Source organism: Boeremia exigua (assembly GCF_020726555.1).
Source record: "Boeremia exigua strain MPI-SDFR-AT-0100 chromosome Unknown C7974scaffold_7, whole genome shotgun sequence".
Lineage (NCBI taxonomy): Eukaryota > Fungi > Ascomycota > Dothideomycetes > Pleosporales > Didymellaceae > Boeremia > Boeremia exigua.
The window spans coordinates 1,217,985-1,243,780 of NW_025763524.1; the positions used below are offsets into that span (position 1 = coordinate 1,217,985).

The 25,796-nt window shown below is 49.6% G+C and overlaps 12 protein-coding genes across 12 annotated transcripts; 7 read left to right on the plus strand and 5 right to left on the minus strand.

Annotated features, from left to right (window-relative positions):
* The first annotated feature begins 34 nt into the window (after positions 1 to 34).
* Positions 35 to 1,688, plus strand: C7974DRAFT_396265 (uncharacterized protein). The gene has a single exon (XM_046142058.1). The coding sequence runs from the start codon at positions 217 to 219 to the stop codon at positions 1,453 to 1,455; it is 1,239 nt and encodes a 412-aa protein (XP_045996327.1). The 5' UTR covers positions 35 to 216; the 3' UTR covers positions 1,456 to 1,688.
* An 805-nt stretch (positions 1,689 to 2,493) lies between these two features.
* Positions 2,494 to 2,852, minus strand: C7974DRAFT_425187 (uncharacterized protein; the record flags this gene model as incomplete). Its single annotated transcript, XM_046144465.1, has 2 exons — positions 2,619 to 2,852; positions 2,494 to 2,568 (listed from the first exon to the last, which is right to left on the minus strand). The coding sequence occupies exons 1-2, from the start codon at positions 2,778 to 2,780 to the stop codon at positions 2,494 to 2,496; spliced, it is 237 nt and encodes a 78-aa protein (XP_045996328.1). The 5' UTR covers positions 2,781 to 2,852.
* On the plus strand, positions 2,844 to 4,524 carry C7974DRAFT_463981 (kinase-like domain-containing protein; the record flags this gene model as incomplete). The annotated part of the gene is made up of 6 exons (XM_046146253.1): positions 2,844 to 2,892; positions 3,348 to 3,483; positions 3,536 to 3,809; positions 3,891 to 3,941; positions 3,983 to 4,109; positions 4,193 to 4,524. The coding sequence occupies 6 exons, from the start codon at positions 2,844 to 2,846 to the stop codon at positions 4,522 to 4,524; spliced, it is 969 nt and encodes a 322-aa protein (XP_045996329.1).
* A 609-nt stretch (positions 4,525 to 5,133) lies between these two features.
* Positions 5,134 to 6,493, plus strand: C7974DRAFT_396267 (aliphatic nitrilase-like protein). The gene is made up of 3 exons (XM_046142059.1): positions 5,134 to 5,440; positions 5,508 to 5,908; positions 5,961 to 6,493. Exons 1-3 carry the CDS (start codon positions 5,163 to 5,165, stop codon positions 6,353 to 6,355), a joined length of 1,074 nt encoding a protein of 357 aa, XP_045996330.1. The 5' UTR covers positions 5,134 to 5,162; the 3' UTR covers positions 6,356 to 6,493.
* Positions 6,494 to 7,277: 784 nt separating this feature from the next.
* C7974DRAFT_425190 (Alpha/beta hydrolase fold-1) lies at positions 7,278 to 8,468 on the minus strand. The gene is made up of 3 exons (XM_046144466.1): positions 8,001 to 8,468; positions 7,560 to 7,945; positions 7,278 to 7,495 (listed from the first exon to the last, which is right to left on the minus strand). The coding sequence occupies exons 1-2, from the start codon at positions 8,409 to 8,411 to the stop codon at positions 7,610 to 7,612; spliced, it is 747 nt and encodes a 248-aa protein (XP_045996331.1). The 5' UTR covers positions 8,412 to 8,468; the 3' UTR covers positions 7,278 to 7,495; positions 7,560 to 7,609.
* Positions 8,469 to 8,918: 450 nt separating this feature from the next.
* Positions 8,919 to 9,697, minus strand: C7974DRAFT_396270 (uncharacterized protein). Its single transcript, XM_046142060.1, has one exon. It carries the CDS (start codon positions 9,660 to 9,662, stop codon positions 9,009 to 9,011), a length of 654 nt encoding a protein of 217 aa, XP_045996332.1. The 5' UTR covers positions 9,663 to 9,697; the 3' UTR covers positions 8,919 to 9,008.
* A 2,189-nt stretch (positions 9,698 to 11,886) lies between these two features.
* Positions 11,887 to 15,268, plus strand: C7974DRAFT_202797 (chitin synthase). The gene is made up of 4 exons (XM_046136808.1): positions 11,887 to 12,132; positions 12,189 to 13,656; positions 13,706 to 14,754; positions 14,803 to 15,268. The coding sequence occupies exons 1-4, from the start codon at positions 12,061 to 12,063 to the stop codon at positions 14,938 to 14,940; spliced, it is 2,727 nt and encodes a 908-aa protein (XP_045996333.1). The 5' UTR covers positions 11,887 to 12,060; the 3' UTR covers positions 14,941 to 15,268.
* A 615-nt stretch (positions 15,269 to 15,883) lies between these two features.
* C7974DRAFT_396279 (uncharacterized protein) lies at positions 15,884 to 16,964 on the plus strand. The gene is made up of 5 exons (XM_046142061.1): positions 15,884 to 16,028; positions 16,076 to 16,135; positions 16,181 to 16,194; positions 16,244 to 16,306; positions 16,355 to 16,964. The coding sequence occupies exons 1-5, from the start codon at positions 16,026 to 16,028 to the stop codon at positions 16,944 to 16,946; spliced, it is 732 nt and encodes a 243-aa protein (XP_045996334.1). The 5' UTR covers positions 15,884 to 16,025; the 3' UTR covers positions 16,947 to 16,964.
* Positions 16,965 to 17,119: 155 nt separating this feature from the next.
* On the plus strand, positions 17,120 to 19,363 carry C7974DRAFT_202827 (fungal-specific transcription factor domain-containing protein). Its single transcript, XM_046136809.1, has 2 exons — positions 17,120 to 18,216; positions 18,265 to 19,363. The coding sequence occupies exons 1-2, from the start codon at positions 17,211 to 17,213 to the stop codon at positions 19,338 to 19,340; spliced, it is 2,082 nt and encodes a 693-aa protein (XP_045996335.1). The 5' UTR covers positions 17,120 to 17,210; the 3' UTR covers positions 19,341 to 19,363.
* Positions 19,274 to 20,483, minus strand: C7974DRAFT_202833 (uncharacterized protein). The gene has a single exon (XM_046136810.1). The coding sequence runs from the start codon at positions 20,355 to 20,357 to the stop codon at positions 19,386 to 19,388; it is 972 nt and encodes a 323-aa protein (XP_045996336.1). The 5' UTR covers positions 20,358 to 20,483; the 3' UTR covers positions 19,274 to 19,385.
* A 418-nt stretch (positions 20,484 to 20,901) lies between these two features.
* Positions 20,902 to 22,812, plus strand: C7974DRAFT_202844 (major facilitator superfamily domain-containing protein). Its single transcript, XM_046136811.1, has 5 exons — positions 20,902 to 21,228; positions 21,279 to 21,740; positions 21,794 to 22,052; positions 22,108 to 22,348; positions 22,403 to 22,812. Exons 1-5 carry the CDS (start codon positions 21,014 to 21,016, stop codon positions 22,693 to 22,695), a joined length of 1,470 nt encoding a protein of 489 aa, XP_045996337.1. The 5' UTR covers positions 20,902 to 21,013; the 3' UTR covers positions 22,696 to 22,812.
* Positions 22,751 to 25,230, minus strand: C7974DRAFT_337563 (uncharacterized protein). Its single transcript, XM_046139215.1, has 2 exons — positions 24,220 to 25,230; positions 22,751 to 24,165 (listed from the first exon to the last, which is right to left on the minus strand). The coding sequence occupies exons 1-2, from the start codon at positions 25,041 to 25,043 to the stop codon at positions 23,232 to 23,234; spliced, it is 1,758 nt and encodes a 585-aa protein (XP_045996338.1). The 5' UTR covers positions 25,044 to 25,230; the 3' UTR covers positions 22,751 to 23,231.
* Positions 25,231 to 25,796: the final 566 nt, after the last annotated feature.

The window sequence follows — 25,796 nt, forward strand, 5'->3', positions numbered from 1 at the left end:
GCTTGCAAATCGCCTCACCGATGCCGAGCTGACGACATACACCATCATGCAGTGCGGCGCTTGTTCTAAATACTGTATTCGTCCACTACCTTTGAAAATTCCATGCGCATGCAGCCGTTTTATTGCGTTCCGCTATTGATCAGTCGTCTACTCGCACAGGCAGCAAGCTTTCTTTGAACACACGCAGGCTCGCACGCACACACGCTCACCAATGCGATGGGCTCCATAGAGACTCCAAACCCTATTCTCATTTCTGGGGCCGGTGTTGCTGCACTTTTGTTTGCGCGGTCTCTACATCGCCAGAGCATCCCATTCATTGTCTACGAACGCGATGCGTCTATTGTGTTCCGAGCGCAAGGGTATCGTCTACGCCTCTCAGCTGATGGACTTGACGCCATCGAGTCGGTACTTGGCCCGGAGGGATTTGAGAGATTCTACAACGCATGTGGCAAAACAGGTGGCGCGGGGTCAGCAGCTATCGACCCTTTGACAGGTGAAACGCTCAGCAGCAACGCTTCAAGCGTAGGAAGTGAGCAATTATCGAGCCGAGACGGTAAAGTCGTTGGCATTAGTCGTGGTGATATGCGGAAGATCTTCATGGAAGGGCTGGAGGACAGTATTCGATGGGGCCACCACGTGATTGGCTACGAAAAGACCACGCACGGCGTACGTTTGCTGTTCAAAGACGGTAGTCAAAGCGAGGAAGGGAGTCTGATAGTAGGGGGTGAGGGCGTGAAGAGCGCAGTAGCAGGACAGCTCTCCAACGGTGCCATCAAGGTTTACGATCTAGGTTTGAGAGGTATCCACGGACAGGCACCTACTTCGGCCTTTAGAAGGCTAGGCGAGGGCGTGTTTCGCGTGGTTGACGACGCTACTCAACCTGACGGTGGCCGTGTTTCCATCATAACGAACGTGAGAGCAGGCGACATGAACAATCCAGACATCAACTTTGGATGGACAATGGTTGCGAGTCCTGGTGTCATCCAAGCGCCCAACGATGATTACGCCATTACTGGAAAGCCGGCCGCCGACATCGCAAAAACGTTGACTGCACATTGGCATGAGCGTATCAAGCCATTATTTAACAACATGATCGAAGGCGAAGCCGCGTTCTGGAAGATCACATGTTCCAGCCCAGAAGGCGTACCAGATTGGCCGAACGAGCCACGCGTAACAGTCATTGGAGACGCAGTGCATGCCATGACGCCAGCCGGAGGCATCGGTGCAAACACTGCGGTACGAGACTCGGAACTGCTGGGTAGACTTACTGCAGAAGCATGGGCGAAAGGCGAGGGCAAATCCTGGGAAGGCGTAACGGCAAATTATGAGAAGGGTATGCGCGAGTACGGCAGTGCTGCAATAAAACTGAGTTTCCGGCAGATGACGGAGCAGTTTGGAGTCAAGCCTGACCTTACTACCGCGCGGACAGTGACAGAGTATCTCGCACCGAATTGATGAGAATTTATCGCCCAGAAGGGCTGCACAGAATATTGAAAAATGCACATTGTTGCGCTGCGATGAAAAGTTAAATGGCTAGTCGAAAATGTACATTACTAGCGAGGCCATACGATCAAACGTTGTAGAGCGGTGCAAGATGACGTAAGCCTGTTTGCTGCTCGAGTATCAATTTGACTTTGTGCCCTCGGTTTCGTTGTAGCCCGGCAGAAGAAGCGTAGTATACGTTCATGGTGAACACGACAAAACACTCATTCAGACTCTGCATACTTCTCTCACAGCTGTTGTAAGTACCTAGTCATTTCTTGTATTGATGATTCTGTGCTTTTATACTTTGAGCACTTCCTACTGTGTCACACGTAGTATCATGGAACAGTATCTGTACACGGTTAACTACATAGCATTGAAGAAGATACCTGACGTATAGCATTTTCAGCGTAGCTGGTTTGGTTAGAATACTCTAAGATCTTCGTGCCTGCAATCAAGGAACAATGATCGAGGCCGAAGCGACACTCTTCCTTGGCCCCAAACCCTCGAACTTTATCACAAATCAACTACTCTATGAGACCAATATATCCAAAAGCGTAGTCTTTCAATGCGTGATCGCTCTGGAGGAAAGGCTCAATGTAGGTCTTGTAGTACCCGGTCAATCGGCTTCCATCGAAGACACCATTTGCAGTGCAGTACTCCGATATGTAGCTGACCCAATTCATCCAGTATCCTCCGTAAGTACTCTGATATTTCTTTGCAAGCAAAAGTAGTACCTTGACTAGTTGAGAGACGGCCAGGACACGCACTGGATGCAGATCCTGCTAGAAACACCATTCTCTTCCTAAGACGTCGAGACCGGGTAGTTGATTAAGATCAGATGCAAGAATTGTGTTCTCACCGTCTACATTTGATAGATCTGGAAGCCGCCACAGAATGTCGGGTCTTTTATATAGGCCCAGCCGTTCATTCTCGGTGATATGGAGATGGGTACACGGAGTTAGAGCGTAGAGAAGTTTCTTATTACCATTGCAATCTTATGGCTTGCACTTATTGGAAACCGTCGTTGTCAGGAGTATCATAGGCAGCGCCTGTGAAAACGTCGTAAACAACGAAGTCAATGCCCTGAGATATGTGTTAGACTTAATCAGCTCAGATTGGGGTGAGATACGTACATCGATTATGTTCGGAACGCCAAAGATGGTCAACATGTAATTACCCCAGAGGAGAGAGGAAATCTTAGCAGCATCAAGCTTTGCAGCTGCTGATGCGACGAGTTTGTCATTGAGAGCTGGCAATTTAGAGCCGTCTTGCTGCTGAGTAGAGGATTTAGTCATTGCGAGAGTATTTGAGTCAGCTGATCAATGAGATGCAATGTAGTTCAGATCGTTCAGAACTTAATGTGTCTTGATGCCTTTGTTGAGGGAGCGGCGACTAGCGACAATAAAGGTATGGTAAGTGCTAACCCCGCAATCGACGCTAGTTAGCCCCCCGCCAATAGGTAAATTAGAGGGGTACGCAGTCCTAGGAATGAGGTTGGAACATGACTTAACATGTACAGCATTGACATCAGCGCATTCACATTGTTGCTCCGATTTCTATTAGAAGACTGGAGCGTGTAAACACGGCACATTGGCTGCCTTTCTTAAAAAAATCCAGATCAAGCCGCAGGTGATTGAGATGCAGGATACCAAAATCAGCGATCGTGCTATGTACCTAAGACACTGCGCTAAAAATCAAAATGAGCGAACATTGAGCGCGGCGCTTGCCCGACGAAAATAAACAAGCGGGACAGCGCTAAGAAGGACTGTTGTTTAGTCGCTACAAAGTACCCCGTACTGTTCTAACCTCTTTACTGTAGGATCTTGTTGTCTAGTCTTTACTCATGCTTCTTAATCGTCTAGCTTATCAAAAATCTCCTGTTCTACGCATAGGCATCAGGATGGCATCCACCATCGTAGGCCAATCTGGTCGGGTATACATCCAGCGCGAGGTGCTCCAGGAGCGCAAAGATCCTAGATTGAACATCTTCAAAGCCGAGTACGTTGAATCAAACTCACATCTAGACTTTCGATTGAGAAGATCAATCTAGATCTCAGGACCAGTCTTTTGTCTTCAAGCGCGTGTCCAAACCATTCTTCGACCTGTCCTTACGCCTTGCAGCCGAATTTCCTAACTCTCGTCGGCTCCGCATGCATGTTGATCTCAACGAGGACGAAAATGTCTTGATCTATCCGTACTACCAACACACTCTGCTTGCACTGCTCCAGGAGGATTCAAACGTCTCTGATGCAGCACGCAAGAAGATCCTGCTGCGGACAGGAGAAGCCATTCAAGACTTCACAGCAAGGATTGGATTCATATTGGTAAATACGATTGCCAGTCCAACTTTGGTCTTCCATCCAAAGAAGTACTATAACTGACAATCGATCTTGGCAGACATCAAGCCCGATAACATACTAGTCAACTGGACGCGCGACGAAGAGGGCACTAAGATAGTACCGACGTTGCTCTAGGTGACTTTGACATTACATACAAGTGTGAAACAGGGGCTCTGATTTGGAGTACGCATGCAGTAGGAAACGCCATGTGGCGCAGCCCAGAAGGACAGACCGGTAGAGGTATGTGCAAGGCATCGGATATTTACTCGTTTGGACTGGTCGTAAGTTACTCTATGCCATTTCTATTCATTGAAAGGACTCGTGCTAAGCTTCCGCACAGTGAATATACGCTCTTGGGGCCGGAGAAGTCTTACTGCTTAACGACTACTCGTATCTCGTCGAGCATGGTATCCCACCTGAGCAAGCAGTTCTCACGCGCCACTTCGCGTACTTTGGATCAGCGAATGAGGGCCTTCTAAAACACGTTGATAGCGACACATGGTCAGAGGCACTCAAATCGGCATCGCAAGTGGCGGAAGAGACGTTGCAAGAGCAGCCAGTAATGAGCTTCGATGTGTGGGGACACGAACTGGGAACTGAAGCCCAGAAGATGATAGCTGGAATGACGAGAATTGACCCAAGAGCTAGATTAACGATAGACCAGGTAATGGCGCATGCGTGGTGGCAGGAGGTCGTTTGACGGACAGCTGAGGTGACGACGAGGCCGTTTACATGTTATCGTTGGAGGGTAGATATAGCCACTTGAGATAGTACTGCACACGTCTGTTCTACACGCAGGTATGAACTAAGATGTCAGCTCTACCTCAGGCTCTTTGTACATACTACTCAAGGACCTATAGAGCAGTTTGGAGTCAAGCCTGACCTTGCTACCGCGCAGATAGTCACAGAGTATCTCGCCCTGAACTGATGACAAAGTCGAGTCTCTAAGAGCTATACAAACTGTCGGATAGGCACATTACTGTGCTGCAATTATTGGCAGGTTACGCGAAAGGCGGAACAGGGTTCCGTGCCCTCGTGTACTGTGTAAGGCGATAAGCCTATAGCTAACGCAGTAACGGCCTCAAATTTGTGAATATGGTCTCAATTTTCTTCAGTCAGTCTTATCTCTTCGTCGGCTTATCGATGTTCGCCGAGTAAGTGCGCAGTGCGGCGAGATGCCGTGAATGAAGCCGAGCGGCACTAACTGGCGATAATGTCATTCTAGTTACCTAGCAGCATTGCGACGTCATCACAGATACTCGCATTGTATCTTATAAGTATCAATCTGCACTATTCCCATGGCTTCAAAGTAACCTCCTTGATTGTCTGGAATAAATCATGTTGTTTCAGTCCACCGTATTTTTCCTTCTAACATGTGCATTTGCTGCACCTCACCCCCGCGCAAATATGAACAACGGGACTGCCGAGTACAACAATCTCACTGTGGCGATTGTGAGAGCTGAGCCGGCTTACTGGCCCATGCCATTGATGAACAAAAATTGGACCGGTCATGCTTTCAATTTGAATGCGACGGTCGCAAAGGCCGTTGCATTAATCGGCGAAGCTGCTGAAAACGGTGCCAATCTTGTGGTCTTCCCAGAGCTTTGGTTTCCAGGGTGAGTCTTCACAGTTCTCATACCGGTTTGACAAGCTCTGTAGAGACGCTAATCTGGATGAACGCAGATACCCAAAGGGCATGGCCGACAATGTCACGATGCGTCCTTGGCTAGAGAGCTACATTGACGAGTCTCTCGTGATCAAATCCCCGCAATGGAGTGCCCTTGTTCGTGCCGCGATTGAAAACAAAATCTATGTTGTACCAGGATTTTCGCATAAAGAGAACGATGCACTCTACATGGCTCAGGCTTTGATTTCTCCAGACGGTACCTATCTTGTTCGGCATAAATTGCGGCCATCGTCAGGAGAAAGAGGTGTGTGGTCAGATGGTGCGGCAACGGATCTCAAGGTCATTGCTACGCCTTATGGAAGATGGGGCATTCTAGAATGCTGGGAGCATTTCCATCCGGCTATGACATTCAATACCCAATCGCAAACTGAGACCTTGCACATTGCCTCCTGGCCATGTAGGTATTCGTATCGCTGACAAACATCGCTGAGCTAACATTATTTGAAAAGATACCCCCGACGAAGCGGAAGAGTCAGCTGCTTACTGGGAAAGCCTGGAGGTCAATTTGGCAGCTGCGCGCGTGTATGCCGTCAATGCCCAAGCGCCCTTAGTCTTTGCTTCGGTTGGAAACGCTCGCTTTTTAGATAATGAAGGCCTTGACTTGAACGTTGTTCAAGCATCGGTACCATTCACGCAACAGCCTCTTTTGTACCAGTCTTTCAATACAACTGGTCTGGCGTCGACTGAACCATACACAGTCGATGGCGAGCAGTCGTGGGGGGTATTGCGAGAAATGCTTTCTGGATTCCCGTCTTATATCCCCAAACTCGTTGGATCTTTCACGGACAGAAAGATATTTTCGGTCTCCAGGCTATTGACTTTAGCTAATAGTGCAAGGCCGTAGTTGATTGCACACAACATAGTCGCAGTAGGTGTGTGGTGATGGCAACTGATTTCAGCTGGCGGCCCAAACTTAAAAGGCACTGAAAGCATGTAGTAATGAAATGTAGCTCTCTACAATGCAATACTACTAGATGAGAAAGTTGATCCGCTTGACATACTCTTGAGGCAGATATTATGCCAAAGTGATAAGATCTGGGTCTTGAAGGAAACAAACAAGCATATGGGCAAAGAAGAATAGCTAATGCTTCGCGCGCAGATAGCGCTTTCGCAGACCTAGTTTGCATCGACCGCCTGCCACATAACGGCTCCATAACAACTTACACACCTTGCTAGATGCTACACGCTATCGTCTACGCACAAGAATTTGGGTTGAGAATTGATCACATGGCTGGGATCCGCCGCGGCTCTGCAAAGCTTGGATCACATTCCTGTAGGTTGCGGCAACTCAAGACCCATGAATCGATTATCTGATGGTTGTGCTGTTTAATCAATATGTTGTGACGGGATTGCTGCCGACAAGGTCTCATCTGGTCTGCTCATAATCATCTCTCAGATGCTTCACTTGGCGCTGCAAGTTTTCAATATATCTTCCGCCCTGCAATTCTGCTTGGCTTTAAGTTGTTGAAACGTTCAAGATATACTCTTTCTTGCCTTGTCGCTCGTCTTATCGCTGAATGCTGCCTTATATCACCGAGTACGTGCAAGCAATGTAGTTCAGCCACTGGCACACACACCGGTCTTGTCCCACAGCACCGCACCTTGTTCACTCTACAGAAATTGCAGCAAAAGGACCATCTCCGTATGTCTCAGCCCGTGACCAATCCGATGACTACTTTCAAGCACGGCGCTACATCGCTCGGCTTTAGCGGTATCTGAGATACGTGCCTTGGTGCTCGTACCCGACTGAAGAAACATTGAGTAAGCCGAGAGTTTGAGTACTGGTAGATGATTCTGAGAATGTCGCCGGACACTGGAGTGAAGATGGAGAGATAGCTAGTGCCAGAAGCAGTACGGTCAGACCATCGATTGCGGCTCATTCTGTATGAACATTGCGATATTTTGAAAGCTCGAGAGGTGATTGCGTACGCCGTCTAAACAATACCTAGGTAGTCTATGCATTATCCTGCAAACTACAAGATCACTGGATACCTTCTCAGCAATCACGTAATTAGGTAGTCATGAGTATCAGCAAATTGCACACTTACGAGTCAGTACACTGTGCACAGCTCGAACAGACTAATGAATTTCTAGGATTTTAGATAGCCTCGCCAGCAGCTCTTCTGACGTACTCAGCTACAGCACTAGAGCGTGTGAGGAACGGAAAGTGACCAGTGTTGAGTGTCTCATAATTGACGGTGGCACCAGCTTCTCTGGCGCTTTTGATCATGGCTTCCTGGGCTGAAGCAGGAATTGCATGATCGTCCTCGCATACAAGATAACTAGTTGGGATAGTTCTCCAGGCAGCTCCTGTCGACTTTGCTTCCATTGACGCGAATGAGTGAGATTGCAACTTTGAGGTCCAGTACTGCTTCTGAACAGCCGGAAGATCGTTGAATAGGGCGGTCGAATCTTTCACTATGGCGTACGGGCCCTAATGATTAAGCTTATTAGCTACAGAAAGCATCATTACTTGGTCGTGCCCTTACCTCAATGTTGATAAACTCGGGGACCTGGTCGCCACATGCATTAATCATGCTAACTCCCTCCGGAAGGAGGAAACTAGCCATGTATGCAAGTCTGACAACGCCACCTTTAAAGTTCTGAGCTTGCCGGGTTGTCTTGTCATATCCGACCGCAGCACTGCTAACGACGATACCACCCCAACTGTGTGAAGCAACAATAACGTCGTTGCCGTTCCCAATGGCTTTCTCGATAACGTCCTGGACAGCCTTTATATCTTCCAAAAGGTCTTTTGGGGGGCTTTTACTACCAACTGAGGGCAGCTGACAGGTGTGTGTTGTGTAACCATGACTCTCTAGATTCTCAACCAAGTCGGTCAGACCCTCAGGACTGTTCCAAGCACCTGGCACAAAAACGATTTGTGGTTTGGACGACATGACGCATGTGGAGGAATAGAAGATAAGTATATGACAAATGGAATAATTCGAAAGAACCTTGGAATTCGGCTACGGCACCTACAATGATTTTGTATTCTTATCTTCTGGGCCGACGCCAGGACTTTGCCGTTAAAGTGCCGATGATGCCGATGCGGCAAACGGCAAATGGGATCGGGTTCGCCGACATCTGCACTCAAGCCGTACTAAGTCATCAGCCACCACTTGCTGGAGGATTTTCAAGATTTAGCGAGGGCCTTCGGGCCTTTCGCCTGAGACCTGCAGATCTTTAATGGGGATCCCAATGTCGTTTCCCAGCCTGTGGAGCCCAATGGGCCTTTCCAGCAGCTCACCTAGCCTTACGAATGCAGAGTACAACTTGAATCCGAAAGTTGTATCGCAAGCCAAAACCATTGCTGATGCACTGGGATTATCCTTTGGGTTGATGACGTGAATATGCGATAGAGCGTTATGTCTGTACTATAAAGCATTTGGTAATTAAAGTGATGTCCTAGCTAAGCATCAATTTATTATGAACCTCAACCAGCCAAAAAAGGGAGGGGAAAGAGGATCGGCAAAAACTGACAACCACCAATAACCTTAGGGTTCAAACACATCAAAGTCTGCAACAGGTGCTCCGCTCTGTCTCAATCCGCCGCCCGGCACATACACCCTCTTTCCCACGCCGACAGCATAGGTCCCATGCCGCGCAATAGGCATAATTCCCGCCCTTTCCCAACAGCCCCTTTTCGTATCATACACTTCCACCTGATTGAACACGCCAGTCTCTGCATTTGTATTGCCCTCGCCGCCCATCACGAAAACCTTGCTGCCCACCACGCCGGCTGCAACACCACCCCTAGGTGTTGGCATCCTGGAATCCGCTGTAATCCAGCCAGTCTCGAGATCAGTCAGATCCAAGATGAAAACAGTATTCTTGACGTTCTGCTGGCCCCTATCACGACCGCCAAGGACATACATCTTTCCGTCAACCACAGCGGCACCAGCATGATCCCTTCCTTCTGGGATATACTTAGCCGTAACTGGAAGGTCCAGCCATGTCCTTTTCTTGGTGTCAAATATACTGACAACAGAAACGCTACTCTGAGTTCTGTTCCCAGAAAGCTCAAGAGCGCGCATGCCGCCAGCGAGAATGATCTTTGTCCCCCACACTCCAACAGCTGCACTGCCCCTCTCTTCTCCCACTGGTAAGTTGGGTAGCTCCGACCAGATGCCCGTAGAGGGTGAGTACATGAACGCATCCGGCACTGCGCGCCACGCCAGTTCAGGCCCACCGAGATCCGCAAGACCTCCCAGGACATATATCTGCCCGTTCGCCACAGCGGCATTGAGATGATTGAGTGCCCGGGGAAGTGGCGGGGCGTTGATCCAAGTGTTCTTAGGGAGTGAATAGAGTTGCATGAGGTTGGTTGTTACGACCGGAATTGCGCCAGTGTCGTTAGTTGGAATGACCCCACCAAGGACAGCGATGGTGCTGGGTGGAAGGAAAACGGTCGTGTGCTCTTGTCGTGGCAGCGGGATGGACGCCAAGGCCGTCCAAGATGACTGGTGAGTTGGGTGGGCTAGAGTAGTCGCCATTAGAGCAGAAAACCCAAGGCCTAGAATGGCGTGAAGTGTTCGTTGCATCATTTTTTAGTTGGTAAAGGGATAATGTTCGTGATAATTGTTTCTGTGCTGGTTAAGTGTACTCTTGCAGGCCCGAGGCCTTCTATACCATTGCAGAGCAGGGTCTTGAACGCCGGACGCGCATTCTTTCGTCCGTTTGTCTAACAATTGCTGCCCAGGTATGTGGCTTGCACTGCCTTACCCATTGACGAAGTCCATAATGCTTACGGCTGCGGCTAGGCTCTTGTGTATGTACGATTGGTTAGTGACATGTCAGACTCGGACATAGCATCGGAGATCATTCACGGGTCCGAACTGGTCGTACGGATATGCGAACTCGGCGATATCCATCTGGTCCGAGCTGAAATATGCGGACACATGCACATGTGCGCTATGCTTATGTCAGTCTGCAGGTGTCAAGGTTTGTAAGGTCGCGATGTGCACCCAAATGAATCTTGGAGTAATTTACCTGGGTATTCGCTCACCGACTGCGCAACACTATACACTACAAGTGAACGGTTTCGCACAGTCTAGAAAAATCGAGGATACATTTCTGTGCCCTACACTCCTGGAAAAAGTGCTCAGAATAATCTATAGTGTTGCCGTCGGAGGCTTGGCGGTAGGAGATCACTCAGGTCAGTCTACGCGTACGAGAGGCACCAGACGCGTGGTAGAGAGCTGCTGCTTAGTTTGGAGTCAAGGTAAGATAGATCGAGGTTGAAGATAAACACCTTGATATACAAGGAGGGGAGAGGTAGCCAGGTACTCGCGTGAGGGGCCGCAGTGGATGTACTCCATCAAGGGAATATTCTCTTCGCCCTCCAGCGGCAAAGTCACGGTCGCAGTTTTGCCAACAACCGTACTACTTGCTCAAAAGGTATATCGTATATCAGTATATTTTCTTAGTAGTACAGGTAGGTGGTACAACCTTAGGTAGGTACCTAATAACGCTAACAAGAATTTCTTCTCCAGCGACCAATCAGCGGCAGGAACATCGTCACCAGACTAATCTTGCTGCTCACCTGTGGCTATGATGACAACTCGATTTACTTTTGTGAGATACCTACTTCATGAATGTAGCTCATGATAAATACCCGTCTTGTCGCCGAGCTTGCTGCACAGCATGTCGGCCTACCTAGATACCTCCAAAGGATCTCAAGACATCTCGCTATGGCTGCCTATAGAGGGTAGTGGGACGACGTGCAAGCTCACGGAAACACTTGGCGATACGGTGTCGCTCGATAACAACTACAGAACCTTGCAAGAAGTGACCGCGGACGTGCGGACTAGCAATACCTAGGTACCTAACCGCTATAAGCCAGCACACAGTATGTCCAAGTCCATCACCTCCGTACCGATTTTCAAAATTTCGCCACACTTCGTCTGGCTTGCTTCATAAGGTATAATTGCTGTAGGTGTGTAGTTGAGTAATAGGAGACAGAATTGTGTTCTTGAGAGGTCCGTACTAGGTGATGGCGGAGAAATCTATTTTTAGTCGGCTCCGAATATCTCTGGTAGCAGTGGGTCCACCGAGACCGACGTCATCCAGTCAAGGCTGACTCTACGATCCTGAACCATGACTATAGGGCTCAAACTCAGTCAATGGTACCCGCGTTGGGTATTTGGCAGGACCAAAGAGCACACGTTGGCTATTCATGTGCTAAGTTTAGGTGCTCTACTTCTGACCTGATGTCAGGTGTGGTGGTGCTGGCATCTTATCAAGTTGTTAGCCACCTCAAAGAGGCTATGCAACGGTGCAGGAGCTAATGTTGCACATTGTGCATATGCGCCAGGCGCCCCTTAAATTTGGGCGGTGAGTGCTTGACAAGGATGCATTATATGTTACCGGTGTGAAAAATGCATCTCCCTAGGCCCATTCTTCGCCTCCTTGCAAACCCATTCTGTTTGCATATCTACTTGCTTGATCTCCGTATACATGATAGCTATCCAGCGTCCTGAACGTACAGCTATCACATATTATAATTAATATCAGCGTCTTATCTTTCATTGTCATCGATATTCAGTCATGGCTGCCGACCACAACGATCCATTTAACCGCCAGGAATACGTTATGCAGGACATGGTGTCTAATCAACTTGTAAGTAGTGCCATTAGATTTCTCCAGCACGTTGCCTTCCTGACAGCTCTTATCAGTATCACTATCTGCCCGAACAGATCGATGCTAACGAACGTCTCTTGAGCGACTCGCCGGTATCTACGTCTCCGCCACCGTTTCAACACTCATACCAAGACGAAAGAACGATTCAATACACAGCGCCGTCTTCCGTATACAGCTTAACAGAGACGGACACTCCCAACGCAAATGACAAGCAGTCGTCTGACCTTGCCTCGGAACGCCATGATGGCTTCGAGATCCCCACTCATCCCAATCACAACACTGCGCTGCCAAGAGATCTTTCACTGGAGGCTGATGACGACTGGGTGCAGCGACAGCGACCAGAAGGCAGCGGCTTGAAGCGCTCAAGGACACGCAAAGTAAAGCTTGTTCAAGGATCAGTCCTCTCTGCGAACTATCCTGTGCCTAGCGCTGTTCAAAATGCTGTCGAGCCTTGTTATCGCGGCGTGGAAGGAATAGATGAGGAAGAGTTTACCCAGCTACGCTACACTGCAGCTGCATGTGACCCGAACGACTTCACCTTGGCAAACGGACACAACCTACGAGCACGAATGTACAATCGTCATACCGAACTTCTCATTGCCATTACCTACTACAACGAAGATAAAACGCTCCTTGCGCGAACATTGCATGGCGTGATGAAGAACATCCGAGATATCGCCAATTTGAAAAACTCTCAGTTCTGGGACAAAGGCGGGCCTGCATGGCAGAAGATCGTAGTATGCCTTGTCTTCGATGGTATCGACAATGTTGATAAGAATGTTTTCGACGTTCTCGCGACCATTGGCATCTACCAAGACGGGATCATCAAGAAGGATGTCAATGGCAAGGAGACAGTGGCGCATATTTTCGAGTACACCAGTCAACTTTCTGTTACACCTGAGCACCAGCTCATTCGACCTAATGCAGGAAAAGAGTCTGAGAACTTGCCGCCTGTACAGTTCATTTTCTGTTTGAAACAGAAGAATACAAAGAAAATCAACTCGCATCGATGGCTCTTCAACGCATTCGGCAGAATCCTGAATCCAGAGGTGGCGATCCTTATCGACGCTGGTACAAAGCCAGGGTATCGTTCGCTGCTATCACTGTGGGAGGCCTTCTACAATGACAAAGATCTGGGAGGTGCCTGCGGCGAGATTCACGCTATGCTCGGCAAACAGGGCCGCGCACTTTTGAACCCACTAGTCGCTGTGCAGAATTTCGAGTACAAGATCTCGAATGTCCTGGACAAACCACTAGAAAGTGCGTTTGGCTATGTAAGTGTACTTCCTGGCGCATTTTCAGCATATCGCTTCCGCGCAATCATGGGAAGGCCACTCGAACAATATTTTCATGGCGATCATACGCTCTCAAAGATCCTTGGCAAGAAAGGCATTGACGGTATGAATATCTTCAAGAAAAATATGTTCCTTGCTGAGGACCGAATACTGTGTTTTGAGCTCGTGGCCAAGGCGGGCTCGAAATGGCATCTGTCGTATGTGAAGGGTAAGTAGAAGTGATCACATAGGCTTGATCGAACGCTAATCTACAAAAGCTTCTAAGGGTGAGACAGACGTACCTGAAGGCAGCGCAGAGTTTATAGGTCAACGGCGAAGGTGGTTGAACGGATCATTTGCCGCCTCTCTCTACTCCATCATGCACTTCGGACGTCTCTACTCCTCAGGCCATGGCATTATTCGACTGATCTTTCTTCACATCCAACTTCTGTACAACTTCGCCCAGGTCCTCTTCACCTGGTTCTCACTGGCATCCTACTACCTCACGACAGTCGTAATCATGACTCTAGTAGGTACACCCCAGAAAGAAGCGGACTACCACGGATGGCCCTTCGGTGATCAAGTCACCCCCGTCTTCAACGTCGTTATCAGATACGTTTATGTTGCTTTTCTCATCCTACAGTTCATTCTCGCCCTCGGCAATCGCCCCAAAGGATCCAAAAAGACATATAAAGCCTCCTTCATTGTCTTTGGCTTGATTCAGCTCTACATATTGATACTCACTGTCTATCTCGTCTACCGCGCTTTCAGCTCAAAGCCAATCGAGGATCAAATCTCTTTCGCGTCTGGCAAGGAATTTTTCGAAACATTCTTCGGTGGCAAAACCGGGGTTGCTGGCTTGATCTTGATCGCTCTTATCACGATATACGGCCTCAATTTCATCGCCTCATTCTTGTACCTCGATCCTTGGCATATGTTCCACTCTTTCCCGCAATATCTCGTTTTGATGAGCACATATATCAATATCTTGATGGTATATGCATTCAACAACTGGCACGACGTGAGCTGGGGAACGAAGGGATCCGACATCACAGAGAGCTTGCCGTCTGCACACATTTTGACTAATGAGAAAGAGGCTACGGTCGAGGAGATCGAGCAGGAGCAGGAAGACATTGACATCAAATTTGAGAAAGTTGTCAGGCGGGCCTTGACGCCAGTAGCGGTTGAAGATGGTAAGATGGAGAAAAAGGATACTGAAGACTCGTACAAGAGCTTCAGAACCGGTTTGACGTATTCGTGGCTGTTGTCAAACATCGTTCTGATCTTAGTGGTGACCACTGATGACTTTAATATGGTGGGATTGAAAGTAAGTCTGTCGCTATACGCATTCGGGAAACTATCTGACAGTCCACAGCCTGCCGACAAGACACGTACACCAATGTACTTCAGAATCCTGCTGTATGCAACTGCAGTCTTGTCCATAATCCGTTTCCTCGGCTTCCTGTGGTTCTTATGTGGGACGAGCATCAGGTTCTGTCTGGCGAAGCGATAGCTGCTGAAGTCACTCGTTAGAACTCTCAAAGGAAACGTTCATGCCGTCAGGTAGAGCGTATCAAGATCTTCAGCTTGCCAGCGAGAGATTCTCTTAGCGATAACTGCCCCTGATATGAGATGTCAATGCGGAACACCCATAGTCCCCCTGCTAAGAGCATGTTGCGATTGAATTTTCTGAAACACGCCTTAGTGCTGTGCAGGGGCAGTAAGGCGCTAGCTGTTCCCCTCTAGATTCTGTTTTGGGCGCGTACGCGACTTGGATTTGTATATATGCTGTGCAATTAGCTTGGCCCAGTTACCAAAACTAAGGTGTGCCTAGAACACCTGCCGTTTACAGTCACAAAACAAGTAAACATACTTCATTTGCAAGGGAAGAAGCACGAGTACTAGACAAGCAAAAAAATCTCTACCTACCTGGGAGATTAAGAGTTGGAACACCACGGGAACACAGTATGGCTGAAAAGTTGCTCGTGGCCAAAACGTTCCCTGCAAAATCCTTTGTACGTCATTGTCGCAGCGGTCGCCCGGCTGCCGCCAAACACCACGAGGGACATTGCACTAGGTCTCTGGCAAGAACGCGAATGTGTGAGCCTGGCCGAATCCGAAAAGCTACTTTGGGGAATCCTTCAGGCTAGCCAGATCGTCTTCCGGCGATGCCATACCGCTGTCAACCATCCTCGCGCAGTCTCCGCCGTTGGCTGCACCCTTCATGGGTCTTCTCTTGTCCAATCTACCTAGCCACTACGTTGCCAGGCGAATTTGCGACAGTGTTGCATTCTCCGCGAGCGACTGCTACACCCTCTATAGAGTGTCATCGTTATCACGTTCCACCTAGCAAAGAACTCAAGAAGCCGTCGTGCTTAAGTTAGGATAAAGATCTCGTCGACGATTTGCACTTCAAAATCAACGGTTCAACAATGTCAATACACAATAGAAAGCGAATTGAGTCGGATGCTTGAAAGACGAGTACCCAGTTAGTAAGCCGAGCCTAGAGGCGGGGTAAGTTCGCTAGGACAAAGTCAAGTCCGGTGCCGCAGAAAGAAAGGACCGCAAATCCTCCTTACCGTACACAGCGCCAATGTAATGGTGAGTGTTAAATCCTTCATACCTTACCTAGTGCTGAATCATGTGAGGAAGAGAGCAGTGGGTTCCATCCGATTGCTTGCGAGTCATGTCGCAACAAGAAATCCAAGGTATGCTTGGTGTTTACATCGCAAAGGCTCTTGCTGACCTCGCAGTGCTCCCGCGAGATGTGCGCTGTCTTCCCTTCAGGTCTATGATTTAGTCCTAACATCGCGTAGTCCAATTTGTTCGCAGTGCACCGTTACAGGGGTGACATGTCGATATCCACAAATCAACAAAAGGTAGGCGACAGTCCATGGGAGGCAGAGCCCAAGCTCACAGATGTGCAGGGGGATACCTTCGGGGTATGTCTCACTTATAGAGCAGCGACTTCATGAGACTGAGATTTTCGTACTGGAAGTTCTGTCAGTACTCCAGGAATTAGGGGCCTCGGTGGAACAGCGACATCGCCTGTCCAACAATCAGCGCCAGCTCTTGACAGATATCGCACAAAAGCAATTGAAATCGGATAAGATTGAGGAATGGAAAAGTTCGCCGTTAGGGACCGATCAACAGAGGCAGGCTTGGTGGACCGCGAAAAGGGACTGTATCTCCCGACCAGACACATCATCAACACACGAGATGCTTGATACGGATATTAACGATGCATCAGAGTTCTCGCCTGACGTATTCGAGAGCATGGGAGACTTCGAAAGTGTTTTCTCGCCGGTTCAGCCTTCCACACAACGCACATTGCTCGCCGTCGGCTCTCCGGCAGGCTTATCAGAAGAGGCTGGGAATCGCGTTCATATCACGGTCGCGACAGATGTAAGACCTCTGGAGGTAGACAAAGTTGCAGCTACTCCACCGCTGCCACCTGCCAGTCCCATATCGATAAGATCCAGAGCCGAGCCCGCAGACAAATGGCGGAAATACTTCTGACGACATGAGACTCTATACAAATATAAACTATATTTTGAATTTCGTGTGTTGATAAATCCGAGGATATGAACATAATTCGTAGTTAACGCCACCGTGACCAGCAACGAAGATAAGTGGGGCGCGTTAGGCTGCGCTAACCTCGATAAGTCGTTTTGGAACTTCAATCGCTTCTCGTCGCCAACTCCCGTCGCGCATCCATCTTAATGTATCCGGACCATCAAGAATATCAAGAATGAACGTCGCCGACGAAGGAGTGCACATGCGATGTCTGATACACTAGCAGGCACTAAGAGGCGGCGCGCTCGCAACGACCCCAGCGAGGGCTTGGCTGATCTACCGGAGACTGATGTTGTGGAAGCCAGGAAGCGTAGGGCTTTCCTCCATACCATGGGCCAGCAACTTCGGGAATTCGGCAACGAAGGTGTCAGTCCTCAGGACCAATCTCGAAATACGTTCCCCAGCCCCGGTGGACGACCCGCATCACGCGCTGCCGACTCAGCGATCTCACAAGCCACGGTACCAGCCCCAAACGATGGTGCTTCTGGCGAGGATGACCAATTACCTGCAGGGGCTGCTTATAGCGCCTCAAGATGGCTTTGGCGTACAGACGAGGTGCAAATCAGGGCCACGGAGGGATCGAGATTGCCTCTAGCTTTTGAGGATTTCCTCGAATGGAGCCAAAGCTACTTCGATCATTGGCATCCTTCCTTCCCATTCTTGCATGCGCCAGCACTACTAGACCACTTTAAGGCGTTGATCTACTCAGATGGAGGACTGTCGAATCCATCAAGTTTGAACAGCTTCGATCATATCATACTACGATCCGTTATGTCTATAGCGGCCATGGACCGGAGACAGATGGCCCCATCGCACAAACCTGTGCCGTCCGAATTTCTGTTCCAGACGTTCAACGACGCCATAAATAGCGTGCAGCCAATCTTGACGGAGGAGAGCTCGATACTATCTCTTCAAGCGCTCGTTAGCGTTCAACTCTTTCTGATTTCCATGAACCGATACAATGCGGCATCTAGATTACAGGGTATATCTGCGCACTTGACATTTCAACTTCACCTGTATAAATGTCCTGGCAGGACCTGCCCGCCGACTGACAAGGAAGCGGAGTTACGAAAGCGTCTGTTCTGGTCAGTCTTTTGCATTGATCGTTATATTTCCATCAGACTTGGCAACCCTAGTGTGATCTCCTCGGAAGACATTGACGTTTGCTATCCACAATCCGAAAGACATAATCAGGGTCATATTGACGTTGCAGGTAAGAGCACAAAGCTCGACCCATTTGCGTCGTACTGACAAGTTCCAGTCCATGACGACAGGCTCGATCTCATCGACTTTCTAGCTCGACACGCTGACATTCGAGGTTCCATCATGAAGATTCGGAATAAGACGACTCTTACTTCTGACATTCAAGATGACGACCAGGCTTTGTTGGTAGAGACGGAGCACGCCAAATGGTGGACCACGGTTGACGAGCATCTTTCCGACTATAAGACAGCGCAAAGCATCGCGAAACCTCATCAAGTCACTCTGATAGTACTTCGCTTTGAAACCATCCTCGCGTTGCATAGGTCCATTTTGGGCAATCCTAAGCACGACACTGTCTTCAATGCAGCTTTGCAGCGCTGCATCACAGCATCCCGGTCTATCATCAACACGTTACATAAAGCACTGAAAGGGTTTGGAGCGTTCGATGGCTCACCTGGGCAACACGGTTACGAAAGTAGCCCTCTCCTCTGGCCGTCTTTTACCTGGGCTATCTGGATGAGCACTTTCGTTGTGATTTTCGCCGCATCCGAGAAACATCTCTCACATAAGATCGCCTTCGGACTGGCTGAACGTAGTATCGAAGTGCTACAGTATCTTGCCTTGCGAGGAACCAGCTGGCCTGAGTCTTGTATTGTGGGCATCAGAAATCTCGTCGCACGACTGAAACGAGCACGTGAAGGAATCACTGGTGCACCGCGATCAGAGATTCTCGACACAAATCGTCCAGGCAGATCTGAAGGTCCCTCTCAATCCATGAATCCGCGTCGTGGTCGCGCTGTAGATTCGGGGAGCACTGCTGATAATCGTCTCTCCAATAGTGTCCAGCTCGGGACGACAGAGCAATGCAGACCCGCCCCACAAAGCAGCAATCAGCGCCCTCCTGGTACTTTTGACCTGAGTAGCATGGATCAGTATACCGCGCTGCAAGGTCATGTTGACCCAGATGCTTTCTTGACCACGAACAACTACATTGTCAGCTCCGGCGACTTCTTAGGCATAGCGCAACAGTCGTCTGATGTCCCACGACCAAACGAGGATATTACTCAGATGTTTAACAAAGACGATCTATCATGGTGGATGGGACCAGACTACGGACTCGACGGGCTTCTTTGAAAGTTTTCAAATTTTTGGATTGCAAATTGAACAGTCTACGTACTCTCACCCGGATTTAGGTGGCACAACCTTACCAAGCTTCGCAGACTTGAATGCGTCGTGGATCTCTTGCTCGGCTCCTTGAACAAGTGGCAGCAGACCGCTTCGTACTGTCGCATGCTCCAAGATTCCACGCGCAACCAGACCGTGCTTCAGAGCAACGGTGCCCTCCATATGCGACCCGCGGTGGTACACGTTCCTTGTGACAGGTAGGAGCCTATCGTGGACAGCTCTCGCACGGGCATAGTCGCGCGCTTTGCCTGCCTCGATCATCTCCAGAAGCGGTTCCGGGGCGATGTTGCCATAGCCGACAAGCATGCCATCAACATCAAAGCAGGTGTGGAGCAAGTACTCGTCGTGACATGTCAAGATTGTGAGATCAGGGTTCTGCTTCTTGATGATAGGGATTTCCACGTCCCAGCGACGCATGTTGCGGACGCCATTCTTCATCGCGATGACACCGGGCTGTGCGGCAATATCCAGCAGCGTTTCCAATGAATACGTAGCCTTTGTGTTGTCTGGGTACTGGAACAGGATGAGAGGTAGTCCAGATTTCTCGTAAACGGTCTTGTATCGATCCTGGGGTGCGCCAGGCTGGTAGCCAAAGCGAAGCCAGCCGTGGCTTGGGTACAGCAGACCAGCTTGTGCCCCTGCAGCCTTGGCACGCTGAGCCTCGAGTGCAGCAACTTCTGTGCCCTCGGTGGTAATTCCAGCAATGATGGGGATCTTGTTGTCGACCGACTTGACAAAGGCCTTGATGACGTCCACTTGTTCCTCCTGGGTGAGAAAGGTACCTTCTCCCGCATGGCCAAGCACTACCAGGCCCTTCACTCCGGCTATGCTACCGAGCCAGGAGCCTAGTCGCTGAATAGCCGCATAATCGACCGAGCCGTCTTTGTTGAAGGGTGTTACAGGAGCAGGAACAAGACCAGCAAGGTCAATGAAAGGTGCTTTCTGAATCTCAGGCATGGAACCCATGTTGTGAAGGTATATGTAATTGGTTGAAATGGTAGTGTATTGATGAAGCGAGATGGATGATGATGGACTCAGTTGAAGGCCAATACTGCCTCATTATATGTTCAGCGAGAATATGACCTTTCGGGCACTTGAAGCCGCATGAACCAACGTGATGGTTCACATGCACCCCACACTCCACCTACACAGTGCAACTGGCAAGCTATCGACACGGACAAAGGAAAGTCCGTTAACACAGCTGAGTGGCAACCAGATACGCCCCACTGACACTGTGTCGCCGTACTCTCTCATTGGCTGGGGAAAGTCAACAGCGACTGCAGGGACTTCTTTAGTGCGATCCGGGGCGGACATGTCTTTGTCCGTAGCATCGCAAGCTACCTTCGGCACTTGGGTGAACGATTCACAGCCCCAGTCAACACACTGTGGAACCGACATGACTACTCACTCAATAGGCGAGTCTCACCGGCGTTCGCATGTTCCCCACACATTAGTGCCGCACATGGCTTGTTGGCAATAGCGTCCAGTATGGGGTAAGTCCGGGGGACTTTGTCCACCTGCGGAGATCCTGGGGTAAGTTAATCCCAGCTGATCTATATAGAACTCGACTGGCATGTGTATCTGAATGCCAAACTTCGCAACCGCTTGCAAGACTGAATAAGATGCCTTCATCCGAGAACCACCGCCCAGACTTGGAGAAAGATATGCCTCTCCAAGTGGATCATGTCGATACCTTCGACAAAGATAGTAAAGCCAACCTACCCCTGGCTGGTGCCGACTACAGCGGTGCCATAGCGAAAACGGACCCAGAAGAAATTGCGTTGGTCCGCAGATTGGATTATCGTATCATGCCAGCATTGTTCTGCATGTACTTCCTGTGAGTCTTGCGCAGCTTGCAGAACCAGGCGAGAATACTGACATCCCCAGCAACAAACTCGATCAGAACGCCATCGCAAACGCAAGGCTGAACGGACTCGAGAAAGATCTAGGTCTCAAAGGTTCTCAGTACAACACTTGCATTTCGATTCTTTATGTTGGCTACCTCTTTGCCCAAATACCGTCCAACATGATTCTATCGTCGAAGAAAGTCAGGCCATCAATCTACATGGCATGTTGCATGATGGTATGGGGGTGTGTCGCGACGCTCACCGCGCTGGTCCACAACTACGTCGGCTTGGTCCTAGTCCGGTTCTTCCTGGGTTTCGTTGAAGCGCCATTCTACCCCGGGGCGCTGTACATCTTATCTTTGTTCTATACGCGCAAGGAGATTGCTACTCGAGTCTCTATCTTATATGCTGGCAATATCTTTGCAGTATCGTTCGCCGGACTCATCGCAGCTGCGACTTTCGCCACTCTGGACGACAAGCACGGTATGCACGGATGGCAGTGGTGAGTTTTTATCAATACCACGACACATGAACGCACTGACCATAATTTATCAGGTTATTTATCATCGAAGGTGTCGTCACTGTTGGAGTGGCCATCGGGTGTATATTCCTCCTTCCCGACGAACCCCTCACAACTAGATGGCTCACTCCGGAGCAACGCCAGCTCGCTCATGACCGTATCCAGCGCGATACTGTTGGTTTGGAGTCTAGCAAGGGCGTTAAGGCTGGGTTTATGCAAGCTCTGCGCGATCCTAGACTGTACTTATTGGTGTTCATGCAAAACATGCACCTGAGCGCCACTTCCTTCAATCAAGTATGCCCGCCCACCGGGTGTTGTCAAGTGCCTGACTTACTGACAATCACGCCAGTTCTTTCCTACCGTCGTCTCATCTCTCGGCTTCAACACCACCATTACTCTTGTCCTCACAGCACCCCCATCGTTGGTGGCGGGTGTGGTGGGCATTTGTGTGGGAATATCATCTGGCAGATTCAACGATCGCACATGGCACATCACCGTCATGATGGGAATTGCAATGGTTGGTTTCATCATCAGTGCGGTCACACTAAACCTTCCTGCTCGGTATCTGTCCTGTTTTCTGTTCGCTTCAGGTACGCGCAAATCAGCCCATCTGCTGGACATTCCAAGCTAACATAACCCAACAGGCGTTTACTCGGTCAATTCAGTCATTCTCGGCTGGGTATCTGGTACTCTCGGCCAGACGGCAGAGAAGAAGGCTGTTTCTTTATCTATCGTCAACGTCGTCTCCATGGCAAGTTTTATCTACACACCCTACATGTATCCCAAGTGGGACGGGCCGAAGTATGTCATTGCGATGAGCAGTAATGCTTCATTTGCTTTCGCAACCATTGCCGCTGCCTGGGCACTCCGCACCTGGCTTACTGTGCAGAACAGGAGGCTCAAGAACAGCGGAGGCAATGTTTTCTATGCATATTAAGTTGCCCGTTTGGCAGACTAGGACAGAACACTGGAGGCGACACAAAGAGAAATGTGACGACAAACATTCTGGTCGTAGAAGCTAGCGTAGACAATATGAATGTTCTTCATCTCTTCAGGCCTTCTGAGCGACCCCACTATCGCCAACGCTTGAGATCGAATCTGTCATGCTCGTCACCCTCGTGCTGCTCGTTGTGTTGATGATAGCATGCATTAAAAAAGCTCAATCGCAAGCATGCAGCTACTCGCGAGGCGATGGGTAGGTCTGCAAATATTGGCAACACGAGTATGCAAGCGAGTCGTGATGTCGACTCTGGAAATGCAGAGAATGCCCAGGCAAGCGGTATGGCCGACAAAGCGTTCAATAACCAGACTGACTTCAAGAGCGAGGATTTTGTCTATATCTGTTAGTGGGAATGACTCAACGTGTACGGTATCTCAAGACATGTGTTTGCATGTCGAGTCTTCGGGTCTTAGATATTGATAAACCTGGGTTTGCTCTTCGTGTAGTTGCGCTCTTGTAATGCCAGTCTTCATTTAAAAGAGATTGTCGACATCAACAAACAAATCCTGCCATCCAAGCGGCATATGCTTCAGGTTCAAGCCAGGAAAGTCCCACTCGAACGTGAACTGATTTGGGGCATAGCCCTGGAAGTCGCTCTCTGCTGGACCACTGACAGCCAAGCTCGGGTCCGGAATGTCCTGCTGCGCAGAGTAGTCAACTAACGCCGCCTCACACTTCTCGATACTGGTTTGCAGAATTTGGAAGTACGGTATATACCCGATCGTGACCTTTTTAAGTTCTTCGAGCACGCGATGGGCGTCGCGGAGTAGAGCCAAGGTGTGAGGGACTGGATCGCGGAGGAGCACAGACAGTCGAAGCACGAGCAATATGGAGAATGCACCTTTCGCCCACACATAATCCATCGTCCACTTAAAAGTGTTGAGATACGCAGGCGCTAATCCAGACGGCGATGATGGGCAAGTGGAGACTCCTAGCAAATGACGCAAGTGTCTTGTCGATGCTTCCTTGGCTATCTGAATCATCTCCTTTTGGAAATTAGTCATAATGGCGATATTCTCTATGCCTGAAGCGGACACAGCTTTCAGATGCAGTGTAGTGAGTGCCCAGTCGTACTGAATGTGGAGGTTGAGTAGTGCAAGATCACGCTGGTGGAGTACTGGGTCCTCAGACATGACTTTGGTCCACTCGCTTAGCCAAAGTGACAGCTCGGTAGTCGTGTCGCGAACCTTGGCTCGAATGACTTCTTCGTCTTCCAAGAGGGACGAACTGGTGCTGGTATACTTCAGGACATCGTTGTACGCGTCCATTCGTATGAGGTTGAGCTCTACCTGTGAGAGTAATCGAATATCTACCGGTGTGCAGTCTGCATGGTTAAGGAGGGCGCGTATCTTGCGCGGCGTTGAGCGTGGCGTTACAGCTGGGACGTGGCCACCATCGAGCGAGAAGCTACCGAAATCAGTGTTAAATCAAATCTAGTAATGCAGACGATCAAAAACTTACAAAAGCTCGAGATTGCAGATGCCATGCCAAACTCTTTGCAAGCGGTAAAGCTCCGACTGTTCAGTACGCGAATGATCTGGGTCATTCACGGGAGCCAATAGCCGGTCAGTAGCCGTGTGAAGACCCAGCTGTGTAGCAAACCGCAGGGCAAGGGCTATTAGGATGTATCCATTCTCGCTGTAAGCTGCCATGAGCGCAATAGCTTGCACTGCCTCCAGTGTTGGTGGTTCGCATGTGATGAGTAGATGGGTGAGATGCTCTCGAAGACCAGACTGCAGTCGCCGAAAGACTGGGGAGTTGAAACCTTGCTCCGCTCGACAACCTACACTGACGATGGCATCAAAAAGAAACGCACTGCGCGTGGCAACCGAGGTGATCACGTCGCTGCTTTCCGAGAAAATCGGGACGAGGTAATGGCTACCAGCAAAGAAACCAGCGAACCACTGCAGAGCATCATCGTATGTAATGATACCTTTTGTAACCGCGTTCATCGATATATGAGGCTGTGTTATCGACACTTCCCCTGGTTGAAGGAAGTTAGGCCCGACACTGGTCTCTGCAGTCTGCGGTGGCGGAATTCCAGTCGGCTGCTGATCTCGTCGCAGTTGCGCCTGGAGAAGCGCTACTTCTGCCTCGAGCTTCTCTATGCGAGTAATACTGGGGTCCTGCACTGACACGTCGCGATATTGGCAGATGGTATCATTTCTGTCGCACCGCTCACAGGGCTGCCTGCCATTACATCTCACTTTAGACGAGCGACAGGAGATACACGCGTTGATAGCGCGTCGTTTCCGAGACAGCTCAGCGGAGGCCGGTGGAGTCATTTTGATGAGGTGGCTCTCTACGGTCGGTATTCTCGTACGAAGGTAATCGCGGGCCGTCAATGTCCAAGGTTCCCCGCGTTTTCGGCCCTCCGTACCACGCCACGGCAGTTACGTCAGCATCACTAGCCAGCAATATCAGGAATTATTTGGGCCCAATATGAACTTTGTAGAAGAGAGACCGTCTGAGGCTCTCTCGTGAGCTCCAGGGCAGCCATGAGGCCAATTGTTTTGTGTCAAAACGCGACTGGCCGCGGGGTTGATTGCGAGACCTCGTAAGTCGTTCTTGTAGAACATATGCCTGCTGCTCCACACATTACTTCGTGTAGTAGGGTGGCCGAGTGCTGGCTTGTTCGTGAGACAAAGGTACCACGATTAAGGAGGGGTGTTGGCGCTTATAACGGCTGCTTCCCCTGCGCTTCGATAGAATGGGCAGAACGTCGACACAAGTGAAATCTGTCAAAAGAATGAAGCAAAAGCAGCTACCGTGATCTCTGTCAAACACCGATCATTCTATTCAACGGCACAATAGCTAGTAACGACTATCCACTGGTAGATGCAGAGTTATTGTAGAGTCTCACCTGTTCAATGCCCTAAATTAGCGTTTACTTCTTCTCCGATGGGCTTGTTGGCTGACCCGAAAATGACCATCATAACTGGCGTTCGACAGAGAGCAATGTAGCACACGATTGGCGAGTGGTGTAGCAAGAACTCACTCTGGCTGTTATAATCGAGTCCAGCCGCGCAGCTTTGGCA

Bases quoted from the DNA above. Each gene is read 5' to 3' on its own strand.
- C7974DRAFT_202833 (XM_046136810.1), bottom strand. From the start codon at position 20,357: ATGGGTTCCATGCCTGAGATTCAGAAAGCACCTTTCATTGACCTTGCT.
- C7974DRAFT_425190 (XM_046144466.1), bottom strand. From the start codon at position 8,411: ATGTCGTCCAAACCACAAATCGTTTTTGTGCCAGGTGCTTGGAACAGT. The intron at 7,946-8,000 runs GTAAGGGCACGA...CTTAATCATTAG, and splicing joins CCGAGTTTATCAACATTGAG to GGCCCGTACGCCATAGTGAA.
- C7974DRAFT_202797 (XM_046136808.1), top strand. From the start codon at position 12,061: ATGGCTGCCGACCACAACGATCCATTTAACCGCCAGGAATACGTTATG. The intron at 12,133-12,188 runs GTAAGTAGTGCC...AGCTCTTATCAG, and splicing joins ACATGGTGTCTAATCAACTT to TATCACTATCTGCCCGAACA. The intron at 13,657-13,705 runs GTAAGTAGAAGT...AATCTACAAAAG, and splicing joins GCATCTGTCGTATGTGAAGG to CTTCTAAGGGTGAGACAGAC.
- C7974DRAFT_396265 (XM_046142058.1), top strand. From the start codon at position 217: ATGGGCTCCATAGAGACTCCAAACCCTATTCTCATTTCTGGGGCCGGT.
- C7974DRAFT_396270 (XM_046142060.1), bottom strand. From the start codon at position 9,662: ATGTACTCACCCTCTACGGGCATCTGGTCGGAGCTACCCAACTTACCA.
- C7974DRAFT_396267 (XM_046142059.1), top strand. From the start codon at position 5,163: ATGTTGTTTCAGTCCACCGTATTTTTCCTTCTAACATGTGCATTTGCT. The intron at 5,441-5,507 runs GTGAGTCTTCAC...GGATGAACGCAG, and splicing joins CCAGAGCTTTGGTTTCCAGG to ATACCCAAAGGGCATGGCCG. The intron at 5,909-5,960 runs GTAGGTATTCGT...TTATTTGAAAAG, and splicing joins GCACATTGCCTCCTGGCCAT to ATACCCCCGACGAAGCGGAA.
- C7974DRAFT_396279 (XM_046142061.1), top strand. The intron at 16,307-16,354 runs GTAGGCGACAGT...ACAGATGTGCAG, and splicing joins TATCCACAAATCAACAAAAG to GGGGATACCTTCGGGGTATG.
- C7974DRAFT_337563 (XM_046139215.1), bottom strand. From the start codon at position 25,043: ATGACTCCACCGGCCTCCGCTGAGCTGTCTCGGAAACGACGCGCTATC. The intron at 24,166-24,219 runs GTAAGTTTTTGA...TGATTTCGGTAG, and splicing joins ATCTGCAATCTCGAGCTTTT to CTTCTCGCTCGATGGTGGCC.
- C7974DRAFT_202844 (XM_046136811.1), top strand. From the start codon at position 21,014: ATGCCTTCATCCGAGAACCACCGCCCAGACTTGGAGAAAGATATGCCT. The intron at 21,229-21,278 runs GTGAGTCTTGCG...TGACATCCCCAG, and splicing joins TTGTTCTGCATGTACTTCCT to CAACAAACTCGATCAGAACG. The intron at 22,053-22,107 runs GTATGCCCGCCC...CAATCACGCCAG, and splicing joins GCGCCACTTCCTTCAATCAA to TTCTTTCCTACCGTCGTCTC.
- C7974DRAFT_202827 (XM_046136809.1), top strand. From the start codon at position 17,211: ATGTCTGATACACTAGCAGGCACTAAGAGGCGGCGCGCTCGCAACGAC. The intron at 18,217-18,264 runs GTAAGAGCACAA...GACAAGTTCCAG, and splicing joins GGGTCATATTGACGTTGCAG to TCCATGACGACAGGCTCGAT.